The 23,350-nt window shown below is 41.2% G+C and overlaps 1 protein-coding gene across 1 annotated transcript in view; it reads left to right on the top strand.

Annotated features, from left to right (window-relative positions):
- Positions 1 to 23,350, top strand: part of LOC123019006 (protein eyes shut homolog) — a 227,764-nt gene that overhangs the window by 67,853 nt on the left and 136,561 nt on the right. Inside the window, exons 3-5 of the mRNA XM_044421442.1 lie at positions 9,485 to 9,609; positions 12,301 to 12,425; positions 16,764 to 16,992. Of these exons, the coding sequence (XP_044277377.1) occupies positions 12,372 to 12,425; positions 16,764 to 16,992 (283 nt within the window). The 5' untranslated portion in view covers positions 9,485 to 9,609; positions 12,301 to 12,371. The remainder of the gene's footprint in view (positions 1 to 9,484; positions 9,610 to 12,300; positions 12,426 to 16,763; positions 16,993 to 23,350) is intronic.

The following is a 23,350-nucleotide window of genomic DNA, read 5'->3' as shown; positions in this document are numbered from 1 at the left end:
CGTAGCATGGTGGAAGAAGAAACGATACTACACACACAGAGAGAAAGAGGAATCATTTTGTTCGTCTCCATTTATTTATTTTTGATTAGTAATACAGGAGATGATACGAAGTTATTTTAAACCAGGGTTGTTGTTGCTGTTGCTGCTTCTTTGTGTCCCCTTGCAGCTGGCCTGTACTCTTTCAGAAACCTGAGGTAGCTACAGCCATCATGACTGAGGTGATGAGCAGTGAGATGATGACGTGATCTGGCATTTCTTGATGTCTCTGAATGTCACTTTACATGTCCAGAACCATCTAACTATGGCAACAGCAGCCTCTCATGCTATGCCTGTTTCTGTGTTCCAATCTGAGTCCAGGATACATGTCCGTGACATCAGCACTTAAAAGCGCATGTGTGTTATTTTCCACTCCCTCTTTAAAATTCGAAGCAGTGAGACCTGATCGTTTTTAGTTGCTGCTTCTATGTACCTTAACTGGGATCAGAGGCAAAAGAGGGCTGTGTGACCAGGCCCACTCCGATGGCAGCGTGTGTTGCTCCAACATAGAGGCGTCAATTCACACAAAGAACAATCCCACGCAATTTTCCTAGCCGTGAGCCTGCTGGGAACCCCACAAGCTCCCAAGAAAGGCCTTGCTGGCTAGTATGAACTGATCCTAACTACTTTATTAAAGCATGAACTGTTCCAGTTACTACATCAGTGCACCCAATTAAGTTAGTTCTTGCTCAGGAAAGCTCAGTCTGCAATATATTAGGGTAGGATAGCCTCAAGCACAAGAGTAGGGTAGGATAGCCTCAAGCACAAGAATTCCATTTGCCTCACTCTTTCCCACTAAAATGAAGGAAAGTTAAAATGTTCTGAAAGAGAGCTGGATTATGCCCACGCACATCAAGATGCCCTGAATTATTTGTTGTAGTTGCTAGCAAAGATGATATGCCTATTTCTCTGAAAGCTGCAGGAAGAATTTCCAATAAGCCTGAACTTTGTTGATCCCACAGTGCAAAAACGTTTTGATAAGCCTTCTCTTTTTATTCATGGTCTAGTCTATAACATATGCAAAACAAATAGAAGGAATATAATCCTACTGGTTCCACAAAATCTGATGTAGACAAATCTGGAATATATGCAGAGTTTACCATAGAAGAAATTCAGTCATGGTCTTAAAACTTGATGCTTGGAATAGTCTGCAAACGTCTGAAGTTTGTCGTTATTTTGTAGATAACCTCTTAGATAAATAATGGATTGAATGTTGCCACTGAGCTTGCATTTTCATTGTAGATTAAACTTTACATGTAGCATCCTCTAGAGACAGGTCGTACTTCTACTTTTCTATCTTATTTTATTGTATTTTATCCTAATTTGGCCTACATGTAAATTGGGTGGAAGATTTATTTCCTAAGAGACTTTGGTGGGTGTTGGAAAATTCTCAAGGGTGGCTAATATGAAATTCTGGAGTTTATGTAAACCTGTCACTTAATTTATGTGCTAGTAGCTTAGCTGGTGGATTTCTAAACCTAATCCTTCCATCAAAGGATTGAAGTGGAGTGGGAAGGCATTTTCTTCATGGGTGATACATAAAGCCACCTGGGAACTGAGGAAAAGGGATAAAGTGGATTTTAAAATAAAGTTGGCTTTGAAAATAACATAAAGCAGGGCTGTAACAATTTATCGGGACATGATTTTGATGCAATGCTGATCGTTACATGATGATATATTTGTTTTGTTTTAGTAATTAAGAAATTCAGGAAAAATTATTTTGGCATGAATTGAAAAGACACTTGAGTCACAGTATGTTCACTTGGCCGTGGGCCAAGGCTGTCCCCAGCCATTTTGCTGCATGAAGCAAAAGACAAAATGGTGCCTCCCCCATATCTCAGAGCATAAGAAAATAATTGTGAGGGAGGGGTACTGCTCAGTGGCAGAGCAAATACTTTGCCTGAAGATGCTCTCAGATTCAGTCCCTGATATTCAATAGGAACTGGTAGCAGCTGGTGTGAAAATCCCTGGAGAGACACTGCCTCTCAGAGTAGCCCACACTGGACTAAGTGGATCAATAGTCTTACCTGGTATACAGGAGCTTCTGTTGCTTCATACTAGAAATACATTGTGTTACCTACACACTAGGTAATTAGTTTGTTTCTCTGTAACTGAGCCCAGATTCCACTTTCCGTAGCTCCTGCAAATATTCTTCATGCCAGGGGCAGGGTGAGTGATCAATTGGAAACCAGTATGCTTCCCACCTGACAAAAATAAAAGATCTGTGGTTCCAGTGGAAGCAACTGGGAGCTGTGGACCTTTGTAAATTGGTTCTTTGAAGAGTAATCATGGGATTTCATTTTCCTGGCTTTGTGAAAGAAAAGAGCAAACTAACAAAATAGATGAGAGCTTTCTGCACCAGCATTCAGTGTCAACCTCTCTCCTGCAGCTTGTCTAAGGAGATAGTATTTCATCCTATGAGATGGGGAGGGGTGTCATTTGTAGTCCATGTAGGTTAATACTTTGCAGGAATCTCTTGTTCATTATAGAAGGTTTTCACAAGAAACCAAGATGTGGCATCTTTGGATAGATGAGACTCCGTGTTTGAGACTGTTAAGACTGGAATGAACAAAAAGAGCATGTGTGTTTTTATCTGTCTGAAGAAGAACGGCAGTACTTGAGAGCTTAATCAAATGGTTTTATAAACACAGAGTGTTGTGACATAAATAACAAGAAATCAGGGCTTCAGGAGGAACAGAAATTGCTACTAGGTTTTGAGAGGGAGAGATGTGGGAGATTTGGTTTATAAGAACAGTAAGAATGTGAGTAATATTAGAAAAGATAACCATTGCAATGTTCTTAAAAGAAGTTGCTTAGTAATTGGGGCCAAATGAACACAGTACTATGCCAAATGTCTTTCCTGTGAAATCGAAGGCATAGCAGTCTCTGTGGTGTTGCAACAGGTCCTGTGATGCCTGCTTCTTAACTGGCATTATGAAAAGCAATGGCGTACATCCAGAATAAGTGTGTTACACATTAGCTGCACTGGAATCAGTGTGAGGAGCTGGTCACTCAGGGAAGGAGGTTTTCATTTTTCATCTCTCAGTCTACACCATAAGACTTATCTCTTAACTTATCCAAAAGATTGGAAGATATGTTTTAATATTCCTCCATTTAATGATCTGGAGTAGTGATGCCAAAGAAATCTGCAACAGATTCAAATGAGTTTGGTTTCTGTGAATCTAACCTGCAGATTTCATAGTGGATCAAGTTTTGTTGATGGATTCCATGGACTAGTTTTTTTTTCTTTTTTTTTCTTTTTCTTCTTCTTTCCCTTTTCCCCTTTTTTTCCCTTTTACCCTTTCCCCCCCTTTTTCCACCATTTTTGCCAAGGGGAGGGTATGAGTCACTTTGGTTCAAGTTCATAATAGCAGTAATATGGGTTAGTGCAAGTAAAATGAAATTCTAGCAGAAAATGCACTTTTATCAATGAGTGGACAACAAACTGAAAGATGCTTGACAATAAGAGAAACAAACAGAATGGCAGAAGGATGCTGGATCCAGGTATATTTAAAAGAAAGAAACGCTTCACCTGCAATTTCAACAGCTAGGGAGATATGGAATGGGTTGGCACATGTTAACCCACACTAAAGGGTTCAGTATGACTTGAGTGTGGCTTGTCATTAAAATGTGGGTTGTTGCTGAAATGTGGGTTCCTGTGTTGTCTGACCCAACTACACTTACAAGTTATGGCTTGTTAACCACAAACAACCCATGAAGTGCATCCATGAACTGAGTTGCAAGCTGTGGGTTGTTCACTGTCACATTTTTGCCTTGTCTGGATTCAGGCAACATCATAATCCTCATTTCCAACAACAAGCCACAGTTCAATGACAACCAGTACACAATACCCTTGAAGGTGACTGATTCCATTGTCTCAACCCAGCCGTGGTGTATCACAGCTGGCCAGTTGTTGATTGATTCTCATTCACATGCAAATTAACTTCATGGGGGGTATCCTAATTTGAAAATAAGAGAAGCAGTCTTTTTTTGTGAAGGAACTGGCCTGGCAGTAGAATTTATATTTTAGATCTGCTAAGAGGATTGAAGGAAGAGTTTTCATCATCTTCAGTTCTGCGACTTCGTTATCACTCATCATCTATTACTGGGTGGCAATATGTTCACCTACAGCATTTTCTGGTGTCTATATATAGGCCATCAGCAATGAGCACTTCTGCACTTTCAGTATTGTGGGAAGGATTAATTGGTTCTTTACAGAAAGCTAAGCCTTTAATAGCTGTTTATAAATCTTTTTCAGAAAGTAATGAAGTAGATGTTCAGATTGCTAGAGAGGAATGGAATAAGGAATTAGAATGTACTATACAACTGAATTGGTGGATTTAAAATTGAGGCTGATTCAACAAAATTGATTTTTTACACACACACACATACATACTGGACTCCGCAGCAGCTTGTTAGGAAGGGGCTGGCTAGCTCTGCTCAATATTGGTGATGGAATATGGACAAGAGTTCATCGAGGCATAGATTGAGAGCCAATACAGTGGCATGGTTTACTGCTGGACTGGGGGTCAGGAATCCCGCTCAGCCATGAAGCTTGCTGGACAACCTTGGACCAGTCTCTGATTCTCAGCCTAGCTTATGTTAAAGTGTTTGTGTGATGATAAATGGAGAAGAGGTGCTGGATTCTGTAAGCTTGGGTTCCTTGCATGAAAAAGGTGGAGTATAAATATGTCAGATAAAGTGGGCATGCCCCGTGGTGACTTTGTTTTGTTTTGAAGTCATTGCTTGTATAAATTGTGCTCTTGAAAATCTTGTGACAATTGCAGATATTCATGTGTTTTTAAATTATATTTCTGTGATGTGTGGATTAGCAGATAGACAACAGAAGTTGGCTTTGGGAGCGCTTATAGTTGCAGTGAGACTCATAAAGACAGCTTGGAAAGATAAATACCTACTACTTATCATTCAGTGGTCTGGGTGCATTTTTGCTCTTGCGACATTTGATAGTATGGGAGGCACCAATCTCATTTCAGTGCTTATTTAGGTATGTGGACTGCTCATATTAATGAACCGACATAGAAGTCTTGATTTTTTTTCCCTTTTCAGTAATGATGCTCCAAATGGCTATTGTGCATGGACACTGTTGGGTTTTTTGCCATGTTATCTTTGCTGCTATTGTTTGCTTTTGCTTTTTTAAATTCCTGTTATAACTTGAAATTTAATCAAGTTAAACCAGAGAGGTTAGGGATGATTATTAATGTAGGTCCGATTGGTTTCAAAAGGACTAAATTATGATTCATTTCATTGGGGTACAACCCATTTCCCCATCAAGTAACTGCTTAGGTTACTTCTGCAGATGAGATGCCCATGAAGATGAAAGGGCATTTCAACAGCTTGTTCATGGACTCTCTTTTCTCAGCTCAGGAATGGAGTGAGTGTGATCCAGGGATGAGAGGACCTGTGATTTTTAAGCTCATTGCCATTCTTTGAAATTCACTTTGAAGTTTCCAGGCATGTTTTTGACCTGCAAATCAGCTTGTTCAAACTGAAAAGGTAAATGGGCAAAGCTATGCATTCCTGTACACATTTTTTCAAATGGTCAGCCCCACCTACAGACTAGAGCATGAAAATGGCCATCCATTATTTAAAAATGCAAATTTCAAAGTGTGCGTTTTCAAATAATAAATATTTTTAACCTAAAGGTTCAAATTCTGGCAATGGACAATTGCTGAGAGCCCCTTGATGCTGATCCTCCTCCTCTCTGTTCACTCCTGCTTTTCAACTCACCTTCTGGCCCAGGTGGCCTGAACAAGCAAGAGGCAAAGCTAAGGACCAGTTACCACATCCTCAATACATTAATATGGAAGCTGAGACTAAATAGGACAGTGGTGGAAGGAAAAGGAACACTCCTAAGCAAATCACTTCACAGAATCTTCCATGAAATTGTCAATAAGCTCTACATATCCTTCCATGTTGTTCATTTGGTTGGCAAGGTGAAGGTTGGCAGCAGCTTAGCTACATTTTCCAAAATGTTAGCCTTATAGAATCTGTCAGATCTTTGGCTTCATGACAAGGTACTTGAATTATAACCAGGGTTTGAGAATTATGTTTCATCCACTTCTTTCCCTCCAAAGGACAATTTCACTGACTTGATTATGATTTTAGAAGTGGCATTCAATTAACTCTTTTGGGTAGGTATTTATTCTGCTTATTTATCCTCTACTAGAAACAAACAGTGGTAGTGAATATTATGAATGAAATTTGCATAAACCTGTATCATGTGCTGGTTATTATTTCCTTCCCTTTTGAACCTCCCCAGAGTAGGAAGAAACTGAAGTCATATAATGTGTGCGCACGAATGCGCATGCATTCATGCAATCATCTTACAGAGTGTTTAACAGCAAGAAAGGCTGGTAATAGGCAAGGGACTCAAATGCAGGAGAATCTTTGACGTTAGCTGCAATATTGAAGATTTTGTTCACCTTGATGAAAGGACTACTCCTTTATAATAGAACTCACTGTTTGATTTATATATTAAAGGAAAGTTGTCAATTAGTCTGTGGGAGGATATAGAGAATAGTACGTGAATAAAAAATAGTAACAAAAATTAGACGGGCAAAGTTTGAAAGAAATCAAAAAGGATTGAAAGAAACTTCCAAAGTTGAAATACTTCTTTGTAACTTTGGAGAGTATGAAAGAGCTTTCAGCTTGTCAGAGGCATGTTTGATGGAACTGGGATTTCAAACATCTACCATGCTTTTATATTCTAGAACAATACTCTCTTTTTATTTTGCTAACAAAAAGTGCTTTTTTCTTTCATTTTGCCTACAACTAACATTAGTTCTTTGAATAGTTGAACTGACATGTGGAATTTTTACCAGTTGTGTCTACATATTGCAAAAATAAAACAATTCTCTTATTAGAAGATTGTGTTAGTTGTACATTAATTTAACAATATAGATTGATGCTGAGGTGATCACATAGTTGTGTTTGTAGAACAGAGAAGCTCTAAACTAAAAGGTCCACCATTTTTTGTCCCTCCCCAGAGAAACCAAGATTAGTTTTAACACAGTTCAAGCAGTGGCATTTATGTAATGATGGTCACGTATTGAACCGAATGTGGCTCAAATCGTTTGGAGGATACTGGAATTATCAGCTGACCTTGCTCGCTCACTCTCTGTCTCTCTTTTTTTCTCTCTCTCTTTATTCCTCAAGCCTGCATGTGAGTCCTGATTAAATGAACGATAAAGTCCATGATAGATCGATTTTCCACATTTTTAATTTAGGAGGTAAAAACATTCTATCAGTGCCGAGGTTGAAAATTATGGCTGAGATAATAGAGGTCTGACTCCAGTTGAAGTTAAAAAGGAAAAAGTTGTCCCTCAAATGTCAAGGCACCTCGTGGTCCAAGATGATTAAAACTAAACTGTTTGCAATATGAATCCCAAGGTGCTGCTATATCTCAGCTGCCATGACATTTAGCCAGTGACTTTTCATAGCTTGTTAATAATGTATAGCCACCCCAATATAAATTTGCAGTGATGGAACTGGCCTGTTAGAGTGGAGTAGTTAACAAGATTTATTCTGCACAGAAAATGCAGATTTGAAAGGTGGGGGGAGGGAGAGAAATCAGGACGGATGTCAAAAGAACTTTTCACTAGACTATCTTATTTCATGGAAACTTGGAAGCAACTTCTTTCATTTTGATTGATTATTCTCTCCAGACCACTAATTACTGAAGAGAGAAATGTCCCAGCTGTTTTCTTACTCATGGAATCATAGAGTAGTAGAGTTGAAAGGGGCCAGAGGACCATTGGGTCCAACTCCCTGCTCATTTCAGGACTCCCAGGTAACCATCCCTCTCAGATGGCTGTCTAGTTGCACCCTGAATGCGTCTGGTGTGGAAAAGCCCACAGCATCCCTAAGTTATGGGTTCCATTGTTGTACTGCTCTAACAGTCTGGAAATTCCTTCTGAGGTTCAGCCAGAACCTGGCTTCCTGTAGCTTGAGCTGGTTATTTCATGTCCTGTATGCTGTGATGATTGAGAACAGATCCTATCCTTCCTCTTTGTGACAGCCTTTTAAGTCCTTGTAGAGTGCTATCCTCTCTCCCCCTCCATTGTCTCCTTTTAAGGCTAGACATGCCCAGTTCTTTCAATTGCCCCTCATGGGGCTTTGTTTCCAGTCCATGTTGCCCTCCTCTGAAACCTTTCCAGCTTGTCTGCATCTTTCTTAAACTGTGGTACCCAGAACTGGGCACAGTGCTCCAGATGAGGCCTAACCAGGGGCCTAGTTAAGAGGAACTCGTACTTCATGGGATTTGGAAGTGATACTTCTGTTAATGCAGCCGAAAGTAGCATTTGCCTTTTCTACTCATGAGTAATGTCATGTATCTAGAGAATTATAAACCCTAAGCAAATCAATAACATGTGCCAATCCATTAAGCTCATTCATTCTGGTAGTGATAAAGAGTCCAGTAAACAGGCAAATATAACATTACAAGTCTTGGTAAGTCCAATTGCTGATAATGAGCCCTCTTGAATGCCTTTGTTGTAGGGAGACAATTTCTGAGATTGTAGCCTTCAACCTGGCAGTTATACAAATTATTCATAAACTGTGAAATGCCAGCAGATAGATGAAAAGAGATGAGAAAAGGGTACAGGTAAGAAATCGAGACAAAGAACAATGAGTTACTGCTGGGTATGGATTAGAACTGGAGAAGGGGAAAGGCAGCTTGGCATTTGGAGTGTTTCAGGCCCAATATAAGACTGAAGAGAGTTGATCAACCAAAAGACACTTAAATGTTGGTTGATGATCTCTGGATATATGAACAAATGAAACTGCCTTAAAGCTGCCACGGTGCTTCAGTTGTTTTCATTTTCAGACTAATTTTGGGAGCAAAGGATTGTTATGGGCATTCAAAAGCTTGTTTTTAGGCTTGTGTAGTCAATGGAGATGCAAACATGTTAACAGATGCACAGGCATGCTCAAGAATTTAGGAAATTAACAGACTGATTCCTCTACCCAGATCACTCTCACTGAGTCCATGTATGACAGGACAGATACTCATGGGTCATTTGACCCCCTATGCCAGCTGCCTTTTGGAGTGTGCAATTCCCAACTGAAGGAATGTGTAGTCTGAACCCATCCTGAACTTGTGGGGGTTCTGTGGAGGTTGTTTAACTCCCAGATAACCCCCTATGGCTGGGTTCACATGGCAAAACAACCATCACTTGGCCCTATTCAAATCACATCTGTTTGATTCAGCATCGCACATCAAACTGGAGGTGCTCTAGCTGAAACCACCATGGTGAGTCCCTTGTCTTAAGGCTTCGCATGCTGAGAGCAACCTGGCTCACCGGGCAATTGGGGCCATGTGAGTCCTTTAAAAGAGTAAAAGATGGGATATAAATCAAATAAATAAACAAACACAATGCCATGCTACGCTATGCTATGCTAAATCACTGTGACATAATTTTATCTTTAGGTGCCTGGATGGATTTTCTGGTCATTTTTGTGAAACAGATATAAATGAGTGCAGCTCTTCACCTTGCCTACATGGTTCAGTCTGTGAAGATCTTATTAATGGATATTTCTGCAGATGTCAGCAAGGTAACTAGTGGGAAAATGTTTTGAATTAAAGCATTTTACTGCTATGACTACCGATAACGTTCTTTTTTTCTTTACTAAGATAATATGGTACATCCCGGAAACTAAGCTATGGCGTTAATGTTTTTGGGAAACAGAAAGCACTTTATCAGGAATTGTGTTTTTCTTGCTTCCAGCATGATTCTTAGTTGCAAACTGATATAACCTCTTGATCAAAAAGTATCAAAGCAGAAAAGCATTTTCCAACAGAAGCAACCGAATGCACTTAAAAGATTGTCTGGAGTCCAAAGACAGAATAAGTGATATTAATTAGCATTTTTAAGTGGTTTGTTCTGCCATGTGTTAGACAGAATGATTAAAACATTACTGTAAAATAAATGTGTGAAACAAACAGGTTGCATTTTTTATTAGGATGATTCTTGGAATTGGGTTATTAACAAGACACTTTGAATAGGGTCAGCTGAGAGAGCTACCTGGCCAGGGGCTCATTGTCCTAGTCTTGGAGTAAAAACAGTGGCTGTGTGCAGACATGCATTATGCTTAGAGTTTACCTCCTGAAATCAATGGGACTTAAGTCAGTCATGGTAAGTTTGTCCCATTGATTTCCATGGCTGTACTCTAAGCATGACTCAGTCTGGATCCAAATGACTGTCTTTCCAAAACTGACTGTCTTTCCAAAACTGAATACAAATTAATCAAGACGTGCTTAGAGATGAACGTCTTTAGTTGGGTCTTCCCCCCATGTGATTTACTTCCTCCTGTCTTCTTAGCTTGGAAGGTATCCAAATAACCACTCTATTCATTCTGCCCATCCAAAAGACTTCTGGGCTTCTTTGACAGAACACCCCTCCGTGCCATATGGCTGCTTCTGAAATGGAGGCTTCTCACAATAGGACAATCTTCCCCAACTTGGTGCCCTCCAGCCCAGACAGATGGCCAATGCTGAGCAATGCTGGGAGTTAAAGCCCAAAACATCTGGAGCATACCAGGCTGGGGAAGGTTTGAAAGAGAATATTATGATACAGCATGAGGAAAAGAGTCAAAAGACCCAGTAGGCATACTCAAGCCCTTTGTTGTGCCAAAAGTAGCTTTTTGGATCATTGCCCTCGGGTAGCTGTAAGCCTCTGATGTGCGAGATTCAACCCCAGAGTTCTTAACATTTAAATTTTTATCTTAAAGCAGCCACTGGGAGCTTACAGCAGCTTCAGAAGATTATTTAGACTGGAAAAATGGCATGCATGGAAGTGCCACTGTTCTGATAAAATTGGTTGTGGGAGGGGGCACTTTGTCAATTACAATTGAAAACACAGATGAATTCAATCATGGATATCCCTCTTCTGGTCTAGCTTCCCCTCCCTCCCTCCTTCCTTCAGTCCTTAAGAAATAATGGGTATGATCCAGTTAATATTCAACATTGGGCCCCAGTGACTTTAGCAGATAACTAATTCTCTCCTACTGAGATCAGTGAGACAAATGTGCTAACTTTAGTTGAGCCATGTCAACAATATATATGAAAGCATGGCATAAAGACATTTTCTGAGAAGCTTGCCGTGCTGTCATTCATAACTTCTTTTGGCAACAACCTAGCTTTAGACTTCTGGTTAACACTAATTTTGTAGAATTGTAAACACACCTAGCTTTTTTAATGAAATAGTATTTCACTTCTAGAAATGCTGGAATATAGAGTTTTGATTCTTCCCGGTTTAACTTGGAAGAATTACAACTCGTGCTCCCATAGTTTGTGACAGCACTTGGGGGGCCTCCAACCATGCTCCAGAGCCTGCACTGTGGTTCCATAAAATCAGTGAGAACTTAAAGATGACTCACCAGCTACACACCAAGGCTTTTACTATGCACTTACTCTTCATTACTCATAGGAATTACAGGTGATTTAGATAGCACCATTTCTCTCCAGTTTTTCTCTTGTGTTTTAAAGGCACTTGGAGAATGGGGAGGTGCTGGGGCAGGGACAATCCAATCTCTCTCTTCCTTTCCTTTCCTTTCCTTTCCTTTCCTTTCCTTTGCTTTGCTTTGCTTTGCTTTGCTTTGCTTTGCTTTGCTTTGCTTTCCGTTCCGTTCCGTTCCTTTCTTCTTTCTTTCTTTCTTTCTTTCTTTCTTTCTTTCTTTCTTTCTTTCTTTTTTTTTTTTGGCATTGACCAACCCGTGCTATTCTGCTGTACCATCGTGCCTTCTAGAGGTTCTGCAATGGAATGTAGGGAAGGCAGAAAAGGACAATAACTTCAAATAGCGACCCAGCCAAAATTCTCAAGTGACTTTGGAAGCAGATGCATTGGATTGAACAGCCTCATCTAGAAAAGCTCTAATTTAGGAGCAGTGGGAGACTGCAAAGCCTGCCCCATGGCTGGGCTGAATCCAGGAAAGGGGATTGAGTAGCCTCTCCTTTTTTGCATTCATCCATCTTTCAGTAGAATTGGCACCCCCACACAGACACACACACACACACACGCACCACAGCTCTTCACTTACAAAGCAATACTGGGGCAAAGGTTGCGAACATGGGCATTTCATATGCTGTTTAGCCCTTATTGACTATCTGGAGGTGCTCACCGTATTCAAGTCTTGTGTTATTTTTGTTCCTATTCCTATTCTCCCTATACATTCGCCATGACTGTTAATGTGACTTTACAAGACCAGTGGGGACTGATGAACGCCTCTTTCCTTTCATCCTGACAGGCTGGGAAGGTTTCAACTGTGAAGAGGATATCAACGAATGTGCATCGAACCCCTGCCTGCATGGGATTTGCATGCAGAATCAACCAGGCTTAGGCTACACCTGTTATTGTGAGCCAGGATTTGTGGTATGCAATTAAATTCCCAACAGATCTATTGTCATGCCTTGCTTTTCCCTTCATCATAGAAAATGTTTTTGATGCCTTTACAACATTTCAACATGCTAGGTGTATTCCCTGTCCTATCGGCAGTCTTGTTTGCATTCTCCTTAACACCCAGGAGCAGGGTCATTGCGTGCTGTCTCTGAATTCAGTTTGCTGCTGCCCTTGCAAGAGAGCTGGGTCCATCCTCAGCCCGAGTGTGGGAGCAGACAGCTGCTGCTACGCTGCTGTGCCGAGCAGCTGTGCTCCAACACGGTGCTGGCAGAGGATGGAGCGAGCGCACGGAGATGGCTGACCTGTGACCAGCCCTACCGAACCTGATACTCTTATCTAGAGGCCGAGAGACTCTGGAAGCTTATGGCAGCCCTTGTGCAGCTATTTATAGGCCAGGTCCGTCACAAAGAGTGAGAAACATACTGATTGAACACATTCACAGTCTGTTACACATAAGACATCTTTCGGAGAGGCTACTTTTCTAAATGTGATTATCTTATTTATTTATAGTGGAACATTCCACTCTGTACACCCTCGTCTGCTGTCTGAACTGGTGCAGTCCAGGGACAAGTACACTGATGAACGTACTGACTACCCGTTACGTTTAAGAGGATGGCTGCTAAATATAATGTCCACCTTATAGGAGAATATTTCAGCTTGCTCCTGCCTGCCGACTGAATATAAATTTGCTTGTTGTTGCTGTTGTTGCTGCATTTAAATCTCATTGTTTAAATCCCACCGTTTTCCCTCTTGTAAGAAATCAGAAGCCACTTACATAACTCCTTTTTTTGCTCGGAGCAACAGCCCTGTGAGGTAGGTTAGGGTGAGAGTCTGTCTGGCCCAAAGCCATCCAGGGAACTTCATGGCCAAGTGAGGATGCCAAACTGGATTTCTCAGGTCCCCAGCCCAACACTCTCACCGCCACACCACACTGGCTCATTCTGCACTTCCAAATATCAAACTCTACCTGGAATTGACTCAGTGACTATTTTATTATGTTATTCTTGTTCCTAACCATTGACTTGGAAGTATTTTACTTTCCATCATTTGATTTTAAATCACAGTGTTATAATAATAATAATAATAATAATAATAATAATAATAATAAGATGATGATGATGATGATGATGATGATGATGATGATGATGATGTCAAGATACAATTTGCCACTATGTGTATGGAATGCTGGACTAGATGACCTTTGAACATAAGAAAAGCCATGCTGGCTCAGACGAAAGGTCCATCTCGTCCAGCACTCTGTGTACACGGTGGCAAGCCAGCTGCCCACAGGGCCCCTCCAGCAGGGCGGCTGCAAGGCCTCCCCCTGCCCAGCTCCTCGGCCACTGGGCCAGGCAGGCAGGCCTCCCTGGAGAAGGAGGCAGCACTCAGCCAGCAGGGCCAGCAGCCACTGAGAGCCTCCTCCCTCATGAATCCCTCCAATCCCTTTTCAAAGCCATCCAGACTGGTGGCCATCACCACTTCCCTTGGCGGTGAATTCCATAATTTAACTATATGCTATATGAAGAAGTACATTCTTTTGGCCTGATCCAGCCTGGCTTTTTCTTATGGTCTCCCTATTCTGCTCTGTGGCATCACATCCAGAGTTACTACAGGCCATGCGCTAAACCCAGAAAGTCTCATCTCCAACCCCAGTCAGATAGAGGTGCGGCAGCCCTAAGACTCCTGGATGTTTGCCTCGCTGCGGCAACTATCTGTGTGCACGGAATGGGCTGCATCAATAGAAATCCCTTCCATTCTCCTGCCTGTTTCCATCTTATCCTGTTGGCTTACAAAGACTGCTCTTGCCAGGCTGGGTTTTCTGACTAATAATGTTCAACAAATTTCCTACTGAATAGATGTACATTATTCTTTTGTTCAACTTCACAATAAATTTCTAAGATATGCAAGTGCTATTCAGATGAAACCAATTCTTTTTCTACTGTTCTAGGGCAAACTGAAAAAGGCGGGGTGAGGAGCATGTTATTTGAAAAAGCACTGCTAAGATCAAAGTGATTTATGTATGTGGTTTATAGTATCAGTGCCCAATACTATAATTATATAATACATCAATTTGAAAAACTGAAAGAGCTGAAAAACTACATGAGTTCATCTCTACAGTCTCCAAACTTGGCCTTTTTTTAATAGAATAAGACATCTTTGAGAAACAAAAAGCAAAAAGAAAGAGGCCTGCTTCTTTTACCATATAGTTCCAGTTGAAAGCTTCAGAGAGCTAATTAGCAAGGTCAGGCTGTTCCAGCAATATTGGCAAAAGTTCTTGTGGCACTTCTAAACATATCACATTTCTGTTGCTGTAAGATTTTCCAGATAGCATTCTGGAGAGCTTGGTTTGGCCCGCTTTTTGAAGCAAACCAGGCTACTGCTAGTGTGGACTCGTCTACAGGTTTGTCATCCTTCAAATTTCACACTTCACAGCTCCGAAATTGCCTTAAAATCTATGTGTTAAATAAACATAATGCAGAAAAATTCATAGAAGAGATATATTCATAAAAGCATATCTTAGGCAATGTTGCATTCAAAAATAAACCTCTTCCATGCATTAAAAAATCATAGGATAATGCAGATTTGGAAGGAACAGATTTATGACCAAGTACATGTAAAAGTGGCACAAGACAAATACAGATCTTTGTGAATACTCCTAGTTGCAGAGAAGAGTATGCCTCATCAGATGGGTGATGAATGCATGTATATGTGTATGACAGAGAGAAGATAATAATGCATTTTTTACAAAGTTAAACCTGAATGGCAAGCACTGCAGAAATTAGCTTGCCTGTTCTGGCCACCCACTTAACGGATGTGTGAGTTGGCTGTGGGTGCCCACGGGCCGTTATGTCCCCATAATTGTCTGCTGCACTCATGTTCCCTGCCACCTGCCTCCCTACTGTACACATGGAAAGCAACTCTGCATTCATACTGCGCTGTGCACACAGATCTTCATACAAGGAGGGACCTGGTCCCTTCATGGAAGAACTCTGTGTGTGTACAGCAGTGCACACGTAGAACCCTTTACCCTGCTGACTGGGCATGGAGACGACAAGGGAACGTTTCCATTGCAGGAACTGACAGTGCGTATGTGGTTGCGTGAGGTGTCAGTGGCAAAAGGGCTAGGCTACATAGCTCTGCATTGTAAGTGGTCCCACAAAGTTTGTAGGGAACAGGATAGAAAGGCTTTTAATAAAATATAAATGAATGAATGAATGAATGAATGAATGACCCCTTCCCCCAAATCCTCCTTCAATGCATCGGGGAGGTATGAATTTATCATGCATTACATGGGAAAAAATAATATGGAATCCAGTCATATGAATACAAGGGCCAATGAAGATGATTATGGCCCATGCTCAGGTAGCAGCTCCATCAATTAATTAATTAATTAGTTCATTTTGTCCCATTTCTGCCTCAGTTTGTGAACTTTCTTCTAAAGTAAGCCTGCAGATTCTCATGCATTTTCCTCTAAAATACATTTTTGTACATGCTTTGACCAGAGCCCTGTATTGCAAAATTTGGAGAAGTGCAAAAATCCAAGGATAATCACATTCCAGTTTATGTATTCATTTCAGAAGTGTGAACTAGGACAGTTTGCATTAAAGGCAAGTTGAACAGATTTCACCTTTATAACTAGGTGAAACTGGTATGGATTAGATTTTTGGGCAATTGTTATTATTCAGACTTCCAAAAAGTGTATGTATAAAAAGTGATGAAACAAACCGGGGTCCTTAGCATTGCTACTTGGCCATGACACATGACTGTGCAGTCCCAAGAGCTACCGGTAGGTAATTTTAATGTTGCAACCTGTTTGTAAGGTAAGGAAGTAGTCGCAGCAGGGTACACAATTAGGTTAAAGTCTAGAAACAACTATGTACTTGAAGCTAATGCAACTCTAGCATGAGAACAAATACTTTGCTCACGTCCATTTATAGTCATTTCAGTTAATCTCAACGAGCGTATTGTTACACCAAAAAGCAGATGACTGGGGGACAAACAATGCCGGAGTGTCACATGCTGAAGGTTTATGGGATGGAATCTGTAGGCAGTGTTAAAAGTCACTCTTTGAGCTGACTGGAAGTCAAAATGCCATAATGAAATTACAATTTAAAAGCCTAGTTCTATGCCATGAAATCTGCAAAGGCAAAATGCTCAGTAGGATTCGATTAATTTTGGAAAGTGCAGTCCGCCCAGTCTAAATAGACAGCATTTGAAAAATGAAAAGAAAGCAATAAATTTGAACCATTTAATGTAGCTATGAAAATGCAAATGGCCTTCAAAGTGACTTTTTAAAAACATCTTTTTTAGGGCCGAAGCTGTGAGCTTAATTACAACGATTGCTTGATACAGACCTGCCCTGCTGGGTTCTTGTGTGTGGACGGAATAAACGATATCACCTGTTTACCTGTAGTCCCCCAGAGGGACCAAATCATCCCCGAAACAGGAGTGTCTCCTACGGAGGCTTTAGAGAGAGGCCTCCCAGAAGTCCGCGCAAGCCTCCAGTCCTCAGACACAAATATTTCTCAGACTTCCACAGGTAAGACAGAAGAGTGCCATGAAGCAAAGTCTGATGGATTCTGTGTGAAAGCCTTTCCTTTCAATGTATGTGGTTATTGTTGTTTTCCTTGATAAGGATTAATGTCCTCTGTTTTCTACGTGGATTTCTTCCATTCAATTTTTCCTGGGCTCTCAATTCCACTTTCCTTAACTAAGCACCTATCTTGCCTTTGTGACTTTGCAGGCCATTCCTTGTTTATTAGACCTCCTGATTGACCTGAGTGTTTTTGCACTCAGGGACAATATTGTCTCTCTACTCTTTGCCTACACTGTGTAGAAAATAGCATTGCTCCATAACTTATGGTATTTCTCACTGGGGCTTGGCTGCTATGTGAAATTTCATACACCTCACAATATATCTCTGCCCCCACTGTTAGTACAATCCTCTTGCGACTGGAAGGCAGATAATTGTGCTTTGCTCATGAGAACCTTGGCTTTCTTTTCCCAGCTCATATCTTTTCTTGTGTGCATCTTTCCCCGTCCTCTTGAAGTTTTTATACATAAGAATGCCTGTAACAAGCTCCTCAAGGTTTTGCACATTTCTACTTTTCTTCCTCATTTCTTTGTGTCTCAGATTCAGCAAGACAAACAATCTTCTAGCTTGGAAGCCATTAAATATGGAATAGCATCATAAACGCAGTGGCCTATTTTGTGTGTCACGTGACTGAAGCCATTCATTTAACTACAGCTAATCTAAATACATTGCACTGTCAACTGAACCTAAAAATGGGGGTTTTATTTTCTCTTTTGCCCAAACTTTTTGGGTCTTTTTCATTTTTTAAGCTAAGTAATATTTCTTCTTCATATAGATGAGCAAAGTGAATCTGACACAATTAGTAAATATAATTATCTTTGTAACTTTTCCAGCTTATCATGTCAGCTCTTCAAGTTCTCAATGGAATAGGCTTGTAATTTATTCTTTTTTATATTGATTCTCAGGAACAATTTGATTTAGCAAATTTAATACGTCTCTTCCAAGCAATGCTATTTGTTCTGGCTACAGCCCTCACAATGTGAATAATGTGAGGGTTTGCATTTAGCCAGCTCTTGAGGTCACTAAAATCTTTCTTACACTTTTATTAAGAATATGATTTACGGAGGTATATTTGTCTGCTGTGGGATGCCTGGGTGAGAATTAATGGTTTTCAGGTAGCAATGCAATTTGCTGCCGATCCAGCCTAGGGCCAAAGTTGTTCATTTTTTATTTTCTTCTAACTTTTCCCCCTTACTTTTTATCCTCTAAAGGTCTGCAAAAGAAAGACTTTCTCAGCCATGGGATGCTCGCAACCTCTAGCATGGCTAAATTAATGTCCAGCATATCATTTGAAGGCTTTGAACTGGGATCATTAAGTGCCGCTAGTGCGTCTTCAGCCGCATTCTCACTGGCTTCCTCAGCGGCGTTCTCACTTCACAGTTGTTGGGGTTTGCAGGCCTATTCTCAACAAGTAAGAAGTTTGACAGAACAGCTGTGCCATGGGGGAAATGATTGATAGTTCAGGAGATTTAACACTAGGCTTGCTCTCACAAGATGAGGATGATATGACCTCATTTATCACAGACTCCTTAATGACAGTTCCTGTTCCCTCTGTGCAAAGTTTGTCAGTAGGGAACCATACGGCTCTTGCTTTATCTGCCACAGACATGAGCTTAGTAATTAGTCGGATACCAGAGATCGAGATTGAATTAAATAGCCACCCATTACTTCCTCCCAGATTCTAGCCTATGACTCCTGCAATCACTTGCCCAATTCTTTTGAACTCTCCTCAAGAGACTACTAAAGAGCATTCAGCAGTTTCCTTAATACCAAAAGGCAAGGACTGAATTTTACCAAAGACCTCAGGGATTTTTGTTTTGTCCTCAGATGCTACAGGTTTTGAAAAAGAAGGATGCTTTAGCTCAGCAGTTATTGTGGAATCCAAAAGGTGAACATACTGTCCCAATGAATATCCAGATATTATTGTTTCATCCTTCATCCAGGAGCAAAAAGAGTTCAAACTGGAACCTGCTGGTCATTTAAGCAAAAGAAACCAAATATGTGGAAGGGGTTCCACAGTTGACACAGAAGTCTCAAATGAATTTGAGCTGAGTTTGCATAGTAAAAATGTACTTTCTGAAGCATTCTGGAAGAACTCGATGTTATCAAGCTGCTGGCACACATTAAGGAAATCTAGTGCTCATAGTTCTGGGCATCCAGTTTGTGAAAAGACACCACTGGTGACAACTGCAGAAGAGCCTTCCTTACACCCTACTGAAAGAAGCTGAGATGAGTTTGTCTCACAAGACTATGTTCTAACTAGAGCATTACCAGGACTAAGTACCGAGTTCTCATGTGTCCATTCAGAATGTGTAGCAACTACCCTTTTACAAACCATCCATTTAGAACCATCATGTTCAACTCTCACAGCCTCTCAAGGAGCAGATGTGTATTTGACAAGGAAATTACCCAACATGCAACAGCTGGCTGCCATGCCTTTTCCGCAACCACTGGGCTACTCAGCTCATGCTCCAATTAAAGAGGTACCTCAGTTAATGACTCAAGAGGAGAGGGGATTTCATCCATGTGATGCTCTTCCAGAAGAAAATGACAGCCATGTTACATATTCGTACACAGCCACATCATACAAACAGATCAGTTCAGAGAGGAGTCTTGATTTGCATCTTGGGCATGTAGGCATTTCCTAGACAGACGCAGTGGTCGATTTTCTTGGCAGGCATTCATTATCAGCATTTTCTACTGATATGCTATCCCGCTCGGTATTATCTGACCAGCCTCTCCCTATACAAACTGACTTCACTAAGATTTCAGTGCCGCAGTACTCATTATGTCCTGACAAAAACCAGACTTCCAGTTCTGTCTTAACAGTGATAGACAGTACATCACAACAGCCTTTGAGCTGGACTCCTGGTTCTCATGGAGAACATGCAACAAGTTTAAACATCCCTTTATCACAATCACACGTTAGGTCAGCAGTGGCTTCTACTCTTACCCCTCACCAACTGACCTTGTTTGGTGAGTTTTTGGCTTTCATTTAGTAGTTGCTTTGATGCTTGAAGGTTTACGGATACCTGTTTGTTTGTTTGTTTGTTTGTTTGTTTGTTTATCTCACTGATTTATATGGTAGTGCACATCCTATACAGACTTGGAAGATCATATTTGACAAAATAGGATTCAGAGTAATCAGGGGAATTGTTACAAATTGTTCTTAAGGCCGGGTGAGAAATTTGCGTGCGCGCGCGCGCGTGTGTGTGTGTGTAAGATAGAAAGACTAACAGAGTAATTTCAATATATATTTAGTGACACACATACACACTCCTATTTTTCACTTGCTATTATTTTATTCCCCACCACCCCTTTTTTTTCAAACGAACCAGAAAGAGGATAAGGCCTTAACCCCATTATTTTTTCTTTTTGAAAAACAAATCTTATAGATGCTTTTCAGCCTCTTTTCTTGCCCTAGCAACATATTTAAAATATTCTGGGCAGACATTTATAAGGCATGTCTTAGCTTCATTGACACCTCTGCTTTCTACTACCAGTTTATCACATGGTGTTTTGTGTCAGCCACTTTCAGTAAAGCTGCTATCACACTCTTTAGTACTTTAAGCCCTGCCTTTATCAATGCTGCCAGATATGTCATTATTATTCATCTCCTGGTATTTAATTTCATTTCCAGGAGCCATGGTCATGTGCTTATTTTAAAGCAAAGCTTGTTAATCCTGTTTCATTGGCTTTTAATTCTGTTAGTTGCCGAAATCGGTCGGCAGCATTCAGCCACACAAGTGAGGAGCGCTCTCCAAGCTTGGCCGGGGTTTCTGGATTTCATCTTTGTAAGTTAGGTCATGACCTAAATGCAGAAGGCTTACAGGCCTCACTTGGAGCAGTCAGCCTCCTCAGTGATATAGTGAAGAGCTGCCATAGCGAAGAATAAAGCACTAGCCTAACATGCTTTTACTTTGATTTAGGGCTGAACCACTGCTCCCGAAAGCCTTTTTGATGGGCTGTAACTTTGAAGCACATATTCACACTTCTGCTGCTTCATCCTAAGTCTCTCCCAGTTTTACAAAGGCTCTAGCTGATTTCCTTCTTACTCATGGTCATAACAACAGCAACCTGTTAAATGGCCTACTAATTTAGAATGCCACCAACCCTTCTTTATGGTGCAGGGAGGAAAACACCACTGACTTAGTTGAATTGTATCTTCCCAGCACTCAGGCATGGCTACATTCACAAGTCCTGGTCACAGGGATCTTAAAGAAGGCTACAATATCCACTTTGCTGAAGGACTGATTAAACTTTTCTTAATCATTTCAAAGGTCAATTGGATAGATCATGATGCGGCCTTTATAAACTAATGCACATTTTTAAGGTTACGGATGGCTACACATGTTGCACTTGGATTACATGTACCGTTATTGTTGATTAAGCTTGTCTGAGGTTTAGAACTGGCCAAAGACCAGCTGAGACCCTGTTGGACGCAGCAGAAGTGAAGAGGGGAAGGCTGATTGTCAGGACAGCACTTAAAGTTTTTGTGGTTCCATGGAAAACCTTGCAGGCATTGGTGAGCCCCAGGCAGTGTTCCAATAGTTTGTGGGAAAACAGGGCAGCTAGTCCAGCAGTGGAGCTGGCATGGTTAATTGGCTCAGATTGACCACAGCGAGCAAAGAAAGTGTTGATAAGACAAAGCCGAATCTCCACCACCCTTCCTAGTGAGCCAGCAAGGCTTGGAAAGTAGTGGCAGCTTCTGAGCCATAAAGTCTTCATTATCTCTGCCTCTGACCCCACAAGTGGTCTGTTTGGATCCTGAGAACATCGTGGGGCAAGGAGGCAGATATATTTTATTTACTCATGCATTTATTTGAGATGATTTGAACCCCACCTTTCTGCCAAGAAAATGACACTAAAGGTGACTTACAACCATAAGAACTTTAAAGATCATATAAAGATCATATAAGATCATATAAAAACTCAGCTAAAGCAATAATAAAACACATCTGTTGCAAGCAAAATAAATCCATGGTGACAAAATAAAAACCACACTTGACCCAACAGATCCTCTAACTCACCAAAGTAAGTCTTTGGCCTACTTTAATTAAAAAGTGTGTTCCTGCCAGGCAAAAGACAGCAGTTAGGAAACCAACCTGGCCTCTCTCCACAAGGAGTTCCATCATCTAGGAGAAACCATGGAGATGGACCACTCCCAGAGACTTTAAGGCAGGCTTGTGATGAACAACCCTTTTTAGCAACAGCAAAGTCCAGGCTGGAGACATCCATGCCTTGATATCCAAGCAACTTCTCAGATTCTATCTCCTCCTTAAGAGGTAGAAGACTCTGAAAGGGCAAAGCTCTAGCCTGGAGCCTAAAATTCCTTCACATTTCTAGGGGCAAAAGCTTAAATCATGCCTCTGTTGTTGGATTCACAGACTGTTAGATGTTTGGTGGTGCGTATACTTGCCCCTTGTTGGACTACAGCTTGAGAACGGCAATCTTTTATACATGCTTCTCATCCTTGTAGGGCCTCCAGCTCAGGGATCTCCACTTCTTGGTCTGGGGGTTTTCTGGCTTTTGGGACCTGGACATCTCTTGCTCAGTGGCAGTACTTAAGCCCGGTGACTTCTCCATTTACACCAGTGGCCCCTTATCCTTTCCATCTTTGCCTGGTTTGCTGCTGGACTTTGGTGTCATTGCAATAGATTTGCCCCAATTAATTTCTCTTTTCTCAGATCAGACATGGGCCGTGTATAGCCTTTCAGCTTCTACCAACCCAATTCAATATGAGCAATCTTGGCAACACAGGATGATGGCAGCTGTAGTCCAGCAACATCTAGAGGGACCCACATTGCCCATCTTTGTCTTATATTATTCTCTCCATCCTAGTTGTACAACTTAAGGATCCGAATACAAGCTAACATTTGATAGTGCTCGCATTATACCCTATAAATGCCTTAATTTTATCTAAACAAGAATTAGAAATATATTTGATATTAAAGATGAGAGGAAAGCAAGCAAAAGGATCTGGAGGCTGTCCATGCACCGAAGGAGCAATGGGGCCATGCTATTGGCCCTGCATCAGTATCATGAGGCTGCACAGCCTTGCCCCTGGATATCCATGTAATCCATGTGGTTATTTGATTAGGAGATGCCTACACAATCTAGAACCCAGAATGTTCAGGGTTCCTGAGCACATGGGAGCCTTTATGTATAAAGGGCTCCAGTGTCGGCTTCTCTCAATGCTGAATGCATGGATCTGGACCGGCTAAATGACATCAGGTGAACGGCTGGCAGGACAGCTCCCCTGCCTCTTCGGTGTGTGAGGCTCCCCTCATGCAGCTAAGTTGTA

The sequence above is a fragment of the Varanus komodoensis genome, unplaced genomic scaffold, assembly GCF_004798865.1.
Source record: "Varanus komodoensis strain SLA01 unplaced genomic scaffold, ASM479886v1 scaffold12, whole genome shotgun sequence".
Classification (NCBI taxonomy): Eukaryota; Metazoa; Chordata; class Lepidosauria; order Squamata; family Varanidae; genus Varanus; species Varanus komodoensis.
The sequence above is the reverse complement of the archived record's forward strand: the minus strand, read 5'-3'. Positions and strand labels throughout refer to the sequence as shown.